Source organism: Apium graveolens, chromosome 1 (genome assembly GCF_009905375.1).
Source record: "Apium graveolens cultivar Ventura chromosome 1, ASM990537v1, whole genome shotgun sequence".
In the NCBI taxonomy this organism is placed as follows: domain Eukaryota; kingdom Viridiplantae; phylum Streptophyta; class Magnoliopsida; order Apiales; family Apiaceae; genus Apium; species Apium graveolens.
In genome coordinates this window covers 142,278,836-142,294,234 of record NC_133647.1, presented here as the reverse complement: position 1 = coordinate 142,294,234, position 15,399 = coordinate 142,278,836, and the positions used below count along the sequence as shown (strand labels likewise).

At 36.0% G+C, this 15,399-nt stretch overlaps 3 protein-coding genes across 4 annotated transcripts; 1 reads left to right on the top strand and 2 right to left on the bottom strand.

Annotated features, from left to right (window-relative positions):
* Positions 1-7,542: 7,542 nt before the first annotated feature.
* On the bottom strand, positions 7,543-8,739 carry LOC141707629 (uncharacterized). Its single transcript, XM_074510900.1, has one exon. It carries the CDS (start codon positions 8,737-8,739, stop codon positions 7,543-7,545), a length of 1,197 nt encoding a protein of 398 aa, XP_074367001.1.
* A 695-nt stretch (positions 8,740-9,434) lies between these two features.
* On the top strand, positions 9,435-13,905 carry LOC141667577 (pentatricopeptide repeat-containing protein At2g03880, mitochondrial). 2 transcript variants are annotated; one of them, XM_074474134.1, is made up of 3 exons: positions 9,435-12,106; positions 12,189-12,284; positions 13,166-13,905. In XM_074474134.1, exon 1 carries the CDS (start codon positions 9,487-9,489, stop codon positions 11,851-11,853), a length of 2,367 nt encoding a protein of 788 aa, XP_074330235.1. In that variant the 5' UTR covers positions 9,435-9,486; the 3' UTR covers positions 11,854-12,106; positions 12,189-12,284; positions 13,166-13,905. The 2 variants fall into 2 exon arrangements, with proteins under 2 accessions (XP_074330235.1, XP_074330228.1); XM_074474127.1 differs by lacking the exon at positions 13,166-13,905 and having other exon boundaries at positions 12,189-13,142.
* A 118-nt stretch (positions 13,906-14,023) lies between these two features.
* LOC141667594 (uncharacterized) lies at positions 14,024-15,056 on the bottom strand. Its single transcript, XM_074474144.1, has 2 exons — positions 14,626-15,056; positions 14,024-14,304 (listed from the first exon to the last, which is right to left on the bottom strand). Exons 1-2 carry the CDS (start codon positions 14,981-14,983, stop codon positions 14,216-14,218), a joined length of 447 nt encoding a protein of 148 aa, XP_074330245.1. The 5' UTR covers positions 14,984-15,056; the 3' UTR covers positions 14,024-14,215.
* Positions 15,057-15,399: the final 343 nt, after the last annotated feature.

The window sequence follows — 15,399 nt, the reverse complement described above, 5'->3', positions numbered from 1 at the left end:
AAAATAAAATATAAATAATTGTCATATCTTCCTAATTATTTTTATGTTGATTTATGATTTTATAAGAATCATATGGATTTTATAAAATCTTTTTCCGGATATTTAAAATCTATTTTATAAAAACGGGAACCAACCGACGTCATCCGTTGTTACATTTTTGGAACCCGAAACTCTTCCGAGAACTCCTTCCTAACCTAATTACAATATTCCGAGCATTTTCCATGTTTCGACTCTTTCGATCCGGCGTACGGTTTGTCCTGCGCGGGTCCCGGCGCAACATTTTCGATACAATATTCGTTTTGGTAAATCAATAAAACCCGTATTTTCGATAAACGGGAGCTTTTTATTAAACTATCCCAATTATCACTTCGTAATGTGTGTAACCAGGCGCTGAGACCAAGACCGCAGTACAAATTGTACTGATTTGGATAATTATCTCTAAAATCGGTACCGTTTGGATCACCTTTTATAAATAAACGTACCGTTTTATATCCGGAATGATCCAACGGGATACTAATTTTCCGTAATTATAAATAGCCTCTACCGTATTTTATTTTGGTACCAGAAATCATTTGCAAACAGTATTTACAGAATTTTTACAGAGAAAATACTTTAATTCTAATTTGTTCTTCGTAATCAAACACAAATTCGGAGGCGTTATCGATATCCGATTTTGGCGTACATATACTCAAAACGAAGCTATTGAAATCTAGAATCCAAATCTTTCATCCGTTTCACTGCAGATTTCAAGGGTGATTTCCTATTTATTTAATTAAATTTGAATTAATTTAGGGTTTATATATGAATTTTTGATTTTGATATGGTTTATGTGATTTGATGATTTCATGATGTAGAGCATGTTGTGCCATTCGTTTTCATATATTATACTTCAAATTTGGAGTTCAATAACATATTTAAATTAGGGTTTGATTATCGAGATTCAAAATTAGGGTTTATCTTCATATGAATGTTCTTGATTAATTTTTAGGGGTTTCTTATTTAGGGATTAACAGACGTTGAAAGTTAGTGGGTTTTGTTCCCCTTGGAATTGAGAATCGATTCACGTAACCCTTGTTAATCGACGATGACTGTGGTGATTGTATTGTTGTTTCAAAGTTTTCGCCGAATTTTTGAATCGGCGGCGACGTCGGGGATTTCAAGTACAATTTCCGGATTATTGCATGTTTGTTTGTTGACATCAGCTGTATATCTCGAATCCTGGTATCGTAATCTACAAATCCCCATCGTCCTTTTTTGTTTCTGGGCTCAAAATCTGTTCACCGGAAAGCTTGACGTCGCCGGCAATGGCGACGCCGGCGACATGGTGAAGAAGGTGGTCAAACTACAGTTTGACCCCTGTAGTTTGATCAACCTTACAGTTTAGTCCCTGTATTTTTATAAGTTTTAAAAATAAGATTTCTGTTTACAAAACTTGTAAAAATAGTATTTCTGTTTTATTAAATTTTTTAAAAATTGTTCTTAATTTCCAAAAAATTCCAATAATGATTATTTTAATTCCGAAAATTATTTTTAATTCAAAAATAAATTTGAATTAATTAGTTAATTAATTTTAATTAATAATTAGTTGATTAATTGGTCAATTAATTCGGAAATTAATTGATTAATTGATTTCATTAATTATTAATTGATTTTAATTAGTTATTTAATTAGATTTAACTATTTAAAAATGATTTAAAAAATCTGAAAAATAGTTTCGAGCTTTAGAATATTATTCTAAATTATTTCCAAGGCTCGATAATTATTATAAAATTGTTTTGATGGCTAACCGAACCCTGTTTATTAACCCGAAATTGATCCAACGACCCGTTTTAATTCCGAAAAATGTTTTAAAAATCATTTTAAATATCAGAAAGCCTATTTATGACCCGAGACTTCTTTATAAATAATATATCATTGATTATGTGATGTATTATGTGCTATATGTGACATGTTGATTGACTATCAGTCTATATATTCGGTATTTACTTGACTATTGCATAACTTCCGATCCGTTAATCGGATTCGGGTAAAACGAAGGGTAGATGGAAGTGTATATCGAATAGAATCGTATAATTTAAATATTGATAGATATTTATAATGCCTAGCAGAGTAAGCAAGGCGTAAGAAAGGGAAGCAGGTGATCAGAAAATAGAATTGATATGTAGAAAATACAGCAAGTAATCAGAGGATAAAAGCGAGGCATAAGAAAAGCAGACGAGTGATTGTTGAATGGAGTCATTAGACAAGTACAAGTGAAGTGGAAATTGATTATGATAAGGCAAGTACTTCTAAACCTTTCTCGAGATTTATTGCAAATATTTCTAAATTCTCTTGTGACCTATTGTTAATATTCAAAATAGCTCTGTTTTATATTGGAAATATTTTGAATCCTCCAGCCTTGAACCTGAGCCACATCATTTGATCTTTGAGCCGTAAGCCTTATTCTTTGTAAACCATTTCTTGTGGATTTACCAAATATTAAACCACACAAATATGATACTACTCCACAAATATATATCCATCATATACCAAACACTGGAACAAAATTGTTTGTATATACAGAAACTTTTATACTTAACCATATCTCGTGATATCAAAGCACTAAAACTTTGTAAAAACACTATTCATCTAATACCTGATTATCCTACCGGCTGGAGGCCACTTCTTTTATGTACTTTGGCATACCCTTTCGGTAACCATGAATTTTTATTATGCTCTTATACAAATGTTTTATTGTTATTGATTATGATCCGGTTTATTGAACTCTCTTGTTTATCATATTGAAATGCTTTAGAATTGGATAGCTTTCTTTGTATGGACCAGATTCGTGGTCAGACCATATCGATGGTCAAGTTAGGCCAATGTGTGCCTTGGATCCAGTAGTCAGAGCAATGTTGTATGCTTTGCTCGGGGTTAGTGCGTGACTGATCAGCAGCCTAACCTTGGTTTTAGAAACTTAAAATGAATATCCAATTCTATTGGTTGTTTAACAAGAAACTTAATTCCTTTAAATCACCTCGCGTATTATTGTTTAACCTCAGATATTGATAATATGACTTGCTGAGCTAGTTAGCTCATTCTTGCGAATCTTTTTATGTATTCTACAGTTAAGAAGGATACGGTTGATAGTGAGGTTTCCCAGTTCAATGTTCGAGCTAGGATTCCAGATTATGAATGATCGAGCTAGCAGAAGCTTATTGCAGTAGTGAGGTATTAAGGTTGTAAGAATAATTTCATATCAGTTGTAAATTAAATTAGTTGGGATTTGATGCGTTGTAATAAAAGTTAAAGTTGTGGCTTGTTTTCATACTTTAACCTGTTGTGATCCATGGTTATGTAAAACAGGGTCATTACAAATAATATTTTATATACAGGTTTATATATTGAATGTGTGTTATGGACCCCAAACTTCTGACCCGGGTTTGGAGGGCGCCACAGTACTGCTTCCTTGAGGCTTCTAACTTCGCTCTCTTTTGCTTGTATTCGTCCCCCAATCTGGCAAGCTCGTGCACGCATAAACTCACCCTTCTCATTTCGAACTACACATCCAGCTCCTATGAAATCATAATCAACCCGACAAGAAGCGTCAATGTTGATTTTAATCTACCCCGGAGGTGGTTTGCACCACTGCTGCATCTGCCCTCGACTTTGGCACTCATTTCTCTTCTCCTGTGCTTTTCTCCAATCCTGAAACAAGCTCATCGCCATTGCATTAACTTCAAAGGATGACATAGCTTTTCAGTCCCATACCCAGGTATTACGACGTATCCACAAGCTCCAACACAACAGTCCAATTTGAGCACATTGTTCTTTAGTACTACCCTGAAAAGCTTGTTTTAAAATCTGTAACACAGTGCTTCCCTCAACAACTGGCACCATTCTTTGTAGTCCTACCAGATTTCATAATTCTTTTGCAAAACAGCATGTAAACAAGACATGAACAGCATCTTCATTATACCGATGGCACCAAGAACACGATTTTATGACATCAATTTTCTTAACAGCCAGAGCTGTTGTTGTAGGTAATATGTTTAAGCATGCACGCCATATAAATTTCAGCATTTTACCTGGCAATTTGATTCCCCACAATAGCTTTCAAAATCTTCTGTCATAACACATTTGTTCTCCTTGAATCTGTCTGTAGCAACTTTTCACCCTAAATTTTCCATTCTCCTCCCACATCCAATACCATCCATCCTGGCCAGTATACCGATTAGATAATTAAACCTGTTGTATTAGTAAGTGATCCCTTTCATCAAACAAATCCACCAGAATGTCATTATCCCACCTCCTTTGTCCAGTTTCCATCAGGCCCTGTACTGTGATATTTGTTCCTTCATGATGCATACCAGTTGTAATATAGCCATTCACCGGACATGGCAACCAAGGAATGGTTATATTCCTATAGGGGAGGGTAATCCCAAGTAATGATCACCACTTAAATCTTTATGAACCCCTAAGAGATTTTTATTTTCCACTCTTTATCCATCCTGACGTTTGAGCTAAAGAAAATGCCAGACTTTCGTAGATTTATAGATTGACCAGAATGCAACTCATACTTTTATAAGATTAATTTAACTTGGGTTGTCTCCTCCTTTGATGCTCTAAAAAATAGAAAGCTATCATCCACAAACAAAATATATGTAATTTTGTGGAGCATCCTCCACTATCTTACAACCATGAACTCTACCATTCATAGTAGTATTTTTGATTAAGTGGGATAAACCCTCGACACAGAATAAAAAAAGATATGGTGACAAGGGATCGCCCTGATGCAGCTCTCTCATTGGCGCTACTAGATATAAATGAGACCCATTGAAGCAAACCGAGTAGTATACTGTTGTTACACATACCATAATCCAATCAATCCTTTTCTGTGCGAACCCCATCTGCTTCATCCTCCCCAGAAGAAAATCCCAATCAACTCGATCATACGCTTTGCTGACATCAAGCTTCAATGCCATTTTACCCTCTATACCACTTATCTTTCATCTCATATAATACAACATCTCAAAAGTAATTAACACATTATCAGTAATGTTGCGTCCAACGACGAATACTGATTGATTTTTCGTAATAATACCTGAAAGGATGTGTTTAATATGACTAGTTATTACTTTTGCAATGATTTTGTATGAAATATTGCATAGTGAAATGGGTCGAAGGTCCTTCATATTGTCTGCATTCTCCTTTTTAGGGATCAGGACAATGTTCATATCATTGAGGCCTTCAGGAAATGACACCCCCAAACCAGTTCTTGCAGCTTCGAAAGATTTTCAAACCTGCTAGGTTCCCAAAGTGTTGAAGAAGGATGGATTTAATCTGTCGGAACCAGAAGTCTTATTTGGGTGCATTTTTTTGATCGGCATCGTGAATTCCTAAAAAGTAAAGTCTTCTATAAGCTTGCTATTTTGGGCCTTCAAAATCACAGTGACATTGTCTTAAAGAATCAACTCACGATTTTGTTCTTTATCACCAAATATATTTATAAAGTACTCCTCTACATATCTGCATATCCCCTCATGATCAGTTACTAGAGTTCCTTCTTCATTCTTGAGTTTAGTAATATATGATTGATTTTTTTCCTTTTTGATGCATAAGTGTGGAAGAACTTTGAATTTGAATCCCCATCTACGAGCCAAAAAGTTTATACTCTATGTTTCCAGGACAATTCCTCATGAATCAACAGATTTTTCAACTTTTGCTTTTGTTTGAAATATCGCTTAGAGCTCTCTTCATCTCCACCCTCCACGTACAACTCTAATAACACCTTTTGCTTTCTTATTTTCTCTCGAAATTTATTGAAAAAAATATTCCACCACTTCTGCATGAACGTTGAAACATCTATATGTTTCGAAAGAAAGCTCATAGGAGATAAATAGGCTATTCCAATACATAGAGACTTCTTCATGAAAGGATTCCTCCTTTAACCAAGTATTCTCAAAATGGAATCTAAATTGCCTCTTTAAGTGAACCAAACTGCATGTGTGAAGCTTGATAGATTCATGATAAGAGTAGATAGTATGGTGCACACTGAGTTTGCACAATGGAAATATATGCCACCAGACATATGTAGCGAAAGCGCGATCCAGTTTCTCCCAAACCCTATTTGTTCCTCTACTCTTTTCTAAAGTATATTTACGACCTGTAAGATCAAGTTCTAGCAACACACAATCTTCAATAGCTTACGAAACTCGTTTAATAGGGAAGTTGTGTGATTATGATTAACCTTTTTTATGAATCACATATACCATGTCATTGAAGTCACCTAGATGTACCATGGCAAGGTGAACTTGGTGTCAAGATGTCGAATAAACTCCCAAACATCTTTCCTTTTGTTCTTTCGGGAAATTCATAGTAACAAGACATATGCCAAGAAGGGTTACCCTCCCATAGGAAAAATCACATCAATATAATTTAGAGAAGAGTCATAAATGATCAACTCTACATAACTCTTCCAGAATACTGCAAGACCTCCACTATGACCATTACAATCCACAGAAAAATGATTACTAAAATCAAGTTTCAGACAAATATTTTTTATTTTATCACTATACACAAGCCTCTCAAATAAGTACAAAAATTAAATTTTTGAGACCTTACTAGGTCCCCTAAAATTTGAACTGTCCGGGAGTTACCCTACCCCTAACAATTCCATCATAAGTAATTCATTGGGGATGGATTTGCAAAAAAAGCGTAGCCACAACATTTCTTGAAGAAGTTGCACAATCAAGTCCAAAAATAGCAGCTTTTAATTTCATTTCTTTTGTAATGATATCTTCTTTTGTTTTGAGTCCATCTGAAGTATCCATGATTTCCTAGACTCCTGGGCCTCCCCTCATACGTTTCTTAAATGTTAAATTGAGCCCATCTAACTCTTTCTCATGTAGCCCATATACATGATTTGAAAAAGTATATAAACCCGTTAATTTAGTAAATGACACAACCTTATCATTTGAAATAACTGCAACTTGACCAACATGATCCTGATTTTCGTAATTTCACATTTGAACAACTTTATTTCCTTATTTTGGGTAACTACTCTCCCCTAATTTCGGGATGTTGTTACCCCTGACAACACTCTCCACCCAGTCAAGATCGCCTTCAACACACATCCATTTACTTTTTACTGGTCCGGCCATTCTGTGCGGCGGTGCTTTCAACCATTCCCCCATTCTTTTTTAACCACTTCATCAGTATTTTTCAGGAATTTCTTACAATAGTGTTCCTTGTGTGACACGGACACCAATCCACAAGTGAAGCAAAATTTTCCTAACCTTTTGTACTTACAACTGACTACCACCTCCTTACCATTATTTTTTCATGATTTTCTTTCTTCGCTTAATAGGCTTCTCGACATCAATGATTATCCTGATCCTCATGCATTCCCTCCATATGCTTGTATTATTTTTATGATCATATTTAAAAAATTCTCCAAAAATGTCTCCTAGTTGCTTACCTCTGGATTCTAACATATATCCTCTTCGTAAATCGTTGATTTGTATCCACATTTTTTTTTTGAAAAAATCGAACTTGCATATATTAACTTTCTTCCTCGATCAGATTACAAATAAAATCCGGAGCAGTATCATACCACTCCATAGGACCTGACCTAGAATAAGTAGCTTGAGCTAACAAGTGTGCTACTCTATTCGCAGATCTCCTAGCAAACACAACTAACACTTGTTCAAAGTGTTTGGGAAGTTCCACACAATCTTCCACAATCGTATGAAATATTGAAATGCCACTACCCCCATGGATAGCATCAACCACTGACTTAGCATCCATCTCAAAGATACACTTTGTAGTTCTCCATTGTCTGACCCACAGTAGTGCTTCCTTGAGGCTTCTAACTTCGCTCTCTTTTGCTTGCATTCGTCCCCCAATCTGGCAAGCTCGTGTACGCATAAACTCACCCTTCTCATTTCGAACTACACATCCAGCTCCTATGAAATCATAATCAACCCGACAAGAAGCGTCAATGTTGATTTTAATCCACCCCGGAGGTGGTTTGCACCACTGCTGCATCTGCCCTCGACTTTGGCACTCATTTCCCTTCTCTTGTGCTTTTCTCCAATCCTGAAACAAGCTCATCGCCATTGCATTAACTCCAAAGGACGACATAGCTTTTCTGTCCCATACCCAAGTATTACGACGTATCCACAAGCTCCAACACAACAGTCCAATTTGAGCACATTGTTCTTTAGTACTACCCTGAAAAGCTTGTTTTAAAATATGTAACACAGTGTTTCCCTCAACAACTGGCGCCATTCTTTGTAGTCCTACCAGATTCCATAATTCTTTTGCAAAACAGCATGTAAACAAGACATGAACAGCATCTTCATTATACCGATGGCACCAAGAACACGATTTTATGACATCAATTTTCTTAACAGCCAGAGCTGTTGTTGTAGGTAATACGTTTGAGCATGCACGCCATATAAAGTTCAACATTTTACCTGGCAATTTGATTCCCCACAACAACTTCCAAAATCTTCTGTCATAACACATTTGTTCTCCTTGAATCTGTCTGCAGCAACTTTTCACCGTAAATTTTCCATTCTCCTCCCACATCCAATACCATCCATCCTGGCCAGTATACCGATTAGATAATGGTATATGTTGTATTAGTAAGCGATCCCTTTCATCAAACAAATCCACCAGAATGTCATTATCCCACCTCCTTTGTCCAGTTTCCATCAGGCCCTGTACTGTGATATTTGTTCCTTCATGATGCATATCAGTTGTAATATAGCCATTCACCGGACATGGCAACCAATTCAGATTTCACTGCTCGAATATTAAAAAAATTCTCCGTAAAAACTTCCAATTGCAAATAGTTCATAATTGTTACTCTTTTCATGGGTATCACCTTCAAGAACAAACGCAATAATTTCCTCTTTATCAATTTCTAGATTGGACATATGGACACTCAAATCTTGGTACCTAGACATTGAATAAAGACTCACATAAATTCAAAGGTTTGAACAGAGAGAAAAGAAACGCCCCTCATAAAGCAAATTTTGAGAAATTTTAACCTTTTGTACTTGACATGTATATATGATTGTTTTTTAGGGCGATTTTTATAATATTAAACTCTGTTTATGAAATTATTTAGCATATTCAAATCAACGAATCAAATCCAAATTGATGTACGATGTGTATTGGTTATAAATTTATTTTTTACGAGTTACATTAAAAAATTTTAAATCGGTTTAGCGAATATGGTTCGCGAAGATATCTTGGCGGATGAGCATTCATGGTCACTTAAATATTTAAAATTTTCCAAATTATTTTTTAAAAATATTTTGATCTACTTAATATGTATTGTAAAAATTTTAAAATTTTCAAAATATTTTTTTATTTTTCTGATAAAATTTATTGGATTAATACCAAATGTATTTTGTGTCGGAAGGTAGTTTTAAAACGAATAAAATGCCTGCTACGTTTGAATTATACAAACCCTGTGTCAACCTACACTGAGACATGGGCGTGCATGATTTATGTCATAGGATTCACAGAGTCTCCAGTTATGACATGAATCAAAAGCTACATTCTTTATGGAAATCTGGTAAAATTAATGAAGCCCGCCAAGTGTTTGATAAAATGCCCCACAGAGATGAATTTTCTTGGAACACAATGATTGCTGCTTATTCTGATTCAGGGAACTTAACTGAAGCTAGAAAACTTTTTAATGACACTCCAAAGAGAAGTACCATTACCTGGTCTTCTTTGATCACCGGGTTATGTCGAAATGGTAGTGAGTTTGAGGCTCTTGAGTTGTTTTGGCAAATGGGGCTTCAAGGTTACAAGCCTAGTCAATTTACATTAGGGAGTGTTCTTAGAATGTGTTCGATAAAATCTTTATTGTCGAGAGGGGAACAAGTTCATGGGTATGCTACTAAAGTTGGGTTAGATAAGAATGATTTTGTTGTCACGGGGCTCGTTGATATGTACTCGAAATGCAGGAGAATTTCGGAAGCTGAGTATTTGTTTGGAATGATGAGTAATGGGAGAAATCATGTTTCTTGGACTGCTATGATTACTGGTTACTCTCAGAATGGGGAGGAGCTTCGAGCGATTGAGTGTTTTCGTGATATGCGGGCAGAAGGTGTTGAGTGTAATCAGTATACGTTTCCTAGTGTGTTCACAGCTTGTGCAGCATTATCTGCTTGTGGGTTTGGGAAACAAGTGCATGGTTGCGTTGTTCGTGGTGGGTTTGAGACAAATGTGTTTGTTGAGAGTGCTTTAGTTGACATGTATGCGAAATGTGGGGACTTTGATAGTGCAAGGAAAGCGTTGGAATTGAGGGAGACGGATGATGTGATTTCGTGGAACTCTATGATAGTTGGGTGTGTTAGGCATGGTTTGAAAGAGGAAGCACTATTATTGTTTAAAAATATGCATTCAAAAGATATGGAAATTGACGACTATACATTCCCATCAGTTTTAAACTCTTTTGCTTCCATGAACTGTGAAAGATATGCGAAATCCGTTCATTGTATTATTGTCAAAACTGGATTTGATGTTTATAAGTTAGTAGGCAATGCTCTAATGGACATGTATGCAAAACAGAATGACTTAGCCTCAGCTTTCAAGGTGTTCAACGGCATGACAGACAAGGATGTTGTTTCATGGACCTCCCTTGTGACTGGCTATGCTCACAATGGTTGCCCGGAAGAATCTCTCAAGCTGTTTTGTGGGATGAGAATTGCAGGAATTGAGCCTGATCGGGTTGTCATCTCGAGCGTCTTGAGTTCATGTGCTGAACTGACTACTCTGGAATTTGGCCAGCAGGTCCATGCAAATTATATTAAATCTGGCTTTGGTTCATCCTTATCTGTTGATAATTCTCTGGTAGCTATGTATGCAAAATGTGGAAATATAGAAGATGCTAGTAGTATCTTTAATTTAATGCAAATACGGAATGTAATTTCTTGGACTGCTCTTATCGTTGGATATGCTCAAAATGGTAGGGCGGAGAAATCTTTGCTACTATACGACTCGATGACTGAATGTGGCACACAACCTGATTTTATTACTTTTATTGGCCTACTGTTTGCTTGCAGCCATGCGGGTCTTGCGGAACAGGCACGTCAATACTTTAAATCTATGACTAGAAATTATGGAATTAAGCCAGGTCCAGATCATTATGCTTGTATGATTGATCTTTTAGGGCGCTCTGGAAAAATGCTCGAGGCCGAGAAGTTACTGAATGAGATGGATGTCGAACCTGATGCAACTGTATGGAAAGCATTGCTTTCAGCATGTAGAGTACATGGAGTTGTTGAACTGGCTGAGAGGGCTGCTGAAGCCCTATTTAAGTTGGAGCCACAAAATGCTGTGCCTTATGTGATGTTATCAAATACCTATTCAGCAGCAGGTCGATGGGAAGATTCTGCAAGAATTAGACGAGAGATGAAGATGAAAGGTATTTCTAAAGAACCTGGGCGTAGTTGGATAGAAATGAATAGTGAAGTACACACATTTACGTCTGAAGACAGAAGTCATCCAAATATAGATGATATATATTCCAAGATTGATGAAGTAATAAGATTGATCAAGGAAGCTGGCTATGTGCCTGACATGAATTATGCTCTGCATGATGTAAACGAAGAAGGCAAGGAACATGGTCTTGCCTATCACAGTGAAAAGTTGGCGGTTGCTTTTGGGCTCCTTTTTCTGCCGAAGTCAGCACCTATCCGTATATTCAAGAATCTAAGGGTTTGTGGGGACTGCCATATTGCTATGAAATTTATATCAATAGTATTCCAGAGGCATATCATATTAAGGGACTCGAACTGTTTCCATCATTTTATTGAAGGAAAATGTTCTTGTGGTGATTACTGGTAGGAAGTTCTTAAATTTGTTTCCTCTCCTGTTCTTTTGTTGGTCAAGAGACTGAATGGCCCCATTCTTCAAATCACGGGTGTACATTCCAAACATTGCCAGACCTAAATTCTGCCCGTGCTCTTCCTGGTTCAATATGAAGATAAAATATTACAATATTCCTGCTTTGGTTATGCCCCCAGAACTAGATGTTTATTCAGGTTAAATCTGAAGGTGCTGAATGGATGCCATCATCATATACTTGAAAGAATCACTTGTAAGTAACAAAAGCAAGTCTTTTGATCTTCAGATATTTTTCTTGAATCTTGGCTCATGGAGTGTTCAATTCATCCTGTCAGTTTCTGGTGCAATGTTATTACTGGATTGAAGCAATGGCTGATATGCAGAACTACTTCTCGTAGGTTTTTTGTATGACTTGGAGTATCATAATTAAGGTAAAGCTGACTGCCTGCTTATAAAACATTTCTTTAACAAAGGAGCAAAAGAAATCCTTTATAACCGATGATTTTAAAATTATGGAGCATCTTATTAGGCTTTTATGTTGACTTGTCAACAAAAGTTAAAGCATTTTTTTTACATCATCAACCCAATAGACTGCAAATCACTATCTGATGCTTCAGACTTCAGAGAAGGTCGTTCTTCAGACTTCAGAGAAGCTAATAGCTAGAACTTGTGGCATTGCATTTCATGGCATCGAGTCAGTGGCAATTGAAAAAAGTAGTAGTATATTAGTAAGTATCATGTTGGATCATTGTACATCTGAAAATATATAAATCAGTTTTCTGCTGTACTTAGTGTGACCCTGTTAACTTGTTCTCAGACATGCCAAAAGAGCTGTAATATTTTTGTTGCATAGGCTTTCACTTTTCCTAAAACACTAATGTCAAAGAATTTCAACTTGTGTCCACAGTCCACCATGGTATTCATAAGGCACCTTAACACCATCTCTTACCCGATGACTTTGTCAAATTTAGTTTAGTCTAATAGAGAGTGAAGCACTTCAACGTGGTGACATAGCTCTCTGAAATATTTAGACACATTATCCACTATTACTGGTTAAATTTGGCCTGTTCCTTTGAGTAGCTATATTTATCTTTCTTTTTTGTACGTTTTATTCATTGCAAAATCTAAACTATGCTTGCACTCATCTTGCTTTGAAAATGTGACATCGCAATCTTCCTGCCTTGTTATGGCCACCGAACTACATGTTTATTCCGGTTAAACAGGGGTACGAATGTAGACAAAGGCATGTTCATAATTTGTTGACATTGAAAAGTACCAAGGGATTATTGTGTAACTGTAAAAACTAATGCAGGTTCCTAGTACTCGCGGTAAAGAAGTAAAAGAATGTAAGGCATTTTCGTTTTCCATTCCCTGTGTACCTGAAGCAACAAGGAACGAAATCACATATTTTGATCTTCGGAGGTCTTTTCTTGAATGTCGCTATTGGAGTGCTCGTCAGTTCTTCTCATTACGTCGTGATTCCTAAGTTACCACCAGACTGAAGAAGTCGCTGCATTCCGATATGTTTTAGTAGTTCTCATAATTGAGCTGAGTGTTCAGAAACTAGTTCACATATGACACAAACCCGAGAGTATCTTCTACGGTTTACATGTACTAGTATTTCTGAATACATTATTGTGCACCGATGACAAACTGACTGTTGCCTGGTGTGTAATTTGAACATGTTCTCAAATCTCAGACATGCCACTTTGATTTTCTTAAAACATTTATGTTTTTTACTTGTGTCCATGGTCCACAATTGTCTTCACATGACACCCTTGTCCTCATAGAATCACAGACATCTTGATAAGGTCTTAAAATTTGTCATGCAGCGCATCACGAAATTATGAGACAAAATAAATAAACAAAAGATACGGAAAATAAACAATACAAATCATCAAGAACCCTTATCATTCTTTCACCCTATCAATTACAATCTAATGATAATGATAATCTATCAGTACATTTGGGCAACAGAATGAAAGCAAAATTTTCTGATTCCACAAAAAACCTAGAACTTCACTCAAAACTAATCTTTGAAAGTGGTACACAATGCACAAAACCTGTTATATCTGAAAATTTCAGAAATATATGAACATGACACAAAAAATAACTGCTATTTCTCAAAAAAAACAAACCTCAATGTACATTTGAAAATTTTCAAATGTAATTTAAACTGAAATGTGAATTAATATATGAAAATATGTGCCATCAATTTCAAACTAAGTTGTGTCCAGAAAATATCAAAACAAAACATTTCAAAGTTTGTGAAAATCAATTTCATAATTCAAGAATTAACTACAGAAGTTGATCCTACTTTAAAGATCTTTCTTTGAAATTCAAACCAATGTAGTAGTATACTTCAGGCTGATCGCGGGGATTGTAAGACTGAACAAGCAACCATCTGCGCCCAATGCTTCAGTTTCGCCTTCACCGCCTCCGGACCACCATCTATACACAAAATATTTCATCAAGTTAAATTAAAAAACCCGCAAAAATTGATACATGGTGACAAAATTATAACCATTAGGCTAGGCTTAAGCATTTTGACACAAAATAAACTGCTATTTTATCTGATAAATTTGACAACTAAAATTCCATTCGATTAAATAATTTAGTCAATTAATACCGGAGTAATGATTTTGGCTCCGGTAAAATTATTAATTTTTTTTTATGGAGCTCCGTTGATTCAGGATGTTTTAAAATCCTGGTTCCGCAGCAACATCCGCAAACATATATTATACATTATAGATACACAACATACAATCATACCTAGATCAATGACACTCTCACCGCTACCAATCGACTCGTAACTCGAACTCGCAATCGAAGACAACGACGATGATCTCGACATCTTATTCACCGCACGATAAAGCTCCAACGCCGCAAAAACATCCGACAATCTCCGATCACCTTCAAGGTCATCACTTTCAAATCCAAAACCTAATTCAAAACATGCCTTCAATTCCGTCAAGTCATCGTCGGTGACACTTTTGCTCCGGCGAATTTTCCGGCACTGATTCGCCTTCAATTTGGTCCACACTTCTTCCGCTTGCCAGTTCGGCGACCATGACTGCTGCTTGTATAGCTTGCCGCTCGCCGGCGGCAACTGTCGCTTCTGATCGGACATGTTTTCCGGCGAGAAAAATCGCCGTATACTTGGGGGTTTAAAAAGAGAGGTTTAGGTGGAGGAGAATATTGAAAACAAAACAATACTATATATTACAATATATATGTTTGGGAATAGATTCAATTTACAGAGAGGACCAGAATGTGTTAATTGTGGGCCCGTGAGATGTCCTGTTAATGAGTTGGATGCAAATTATTATTACTTTTATTTTCGGACCATAGCTTTTGCTATTTAAATTTAATTGTGTTTTAGAATTTCATATTAAATTATTAATTATAATTTTTTTCACTAAACTAATATTGATTTTAAAATATTTGAGTTATAACCGCACCACGTTGTTGATAAAAATAATATTCTCATTAAATTAATATATTTTTTTCTTCAGTACCGATATGATATACACATTATATTTTTAT

What these genes read in the sequence shown, in the direction of transcription:
- LOC141707629 (XM_074510900.1), bottom strand. Translation starts at nt 8,739, where the DNA reads ATGCATCATGAAGGAACAAATATCACAGTACAGGGCCTGATGGAAACT.
- LOC141667577 (XM_074474134.1), top strand. Translation starts at nt 9,487, where the DNA reads ATGGGCGTGCATGATTTATGTCATAGGATTCACAGAGTCTCCAGTTAT.
- LOC141667594 (XM_074474144.1), bottom strand. Translation starts at nt 14,983, where the DNA reads ATGTCCGATCAGAAGCGACAGTTGCCGCCGGCGAGCGGCAAGCTATAC. An exon ending in TGAGAGTGTCATTGATCTAG is followed by an intron (nt 14,305 to 14,625) that starts GTATGATTGTAT and finishes TTTTGTGTATAG; the next exon opens with ATGGTGGTCCGGAGGCGGTG.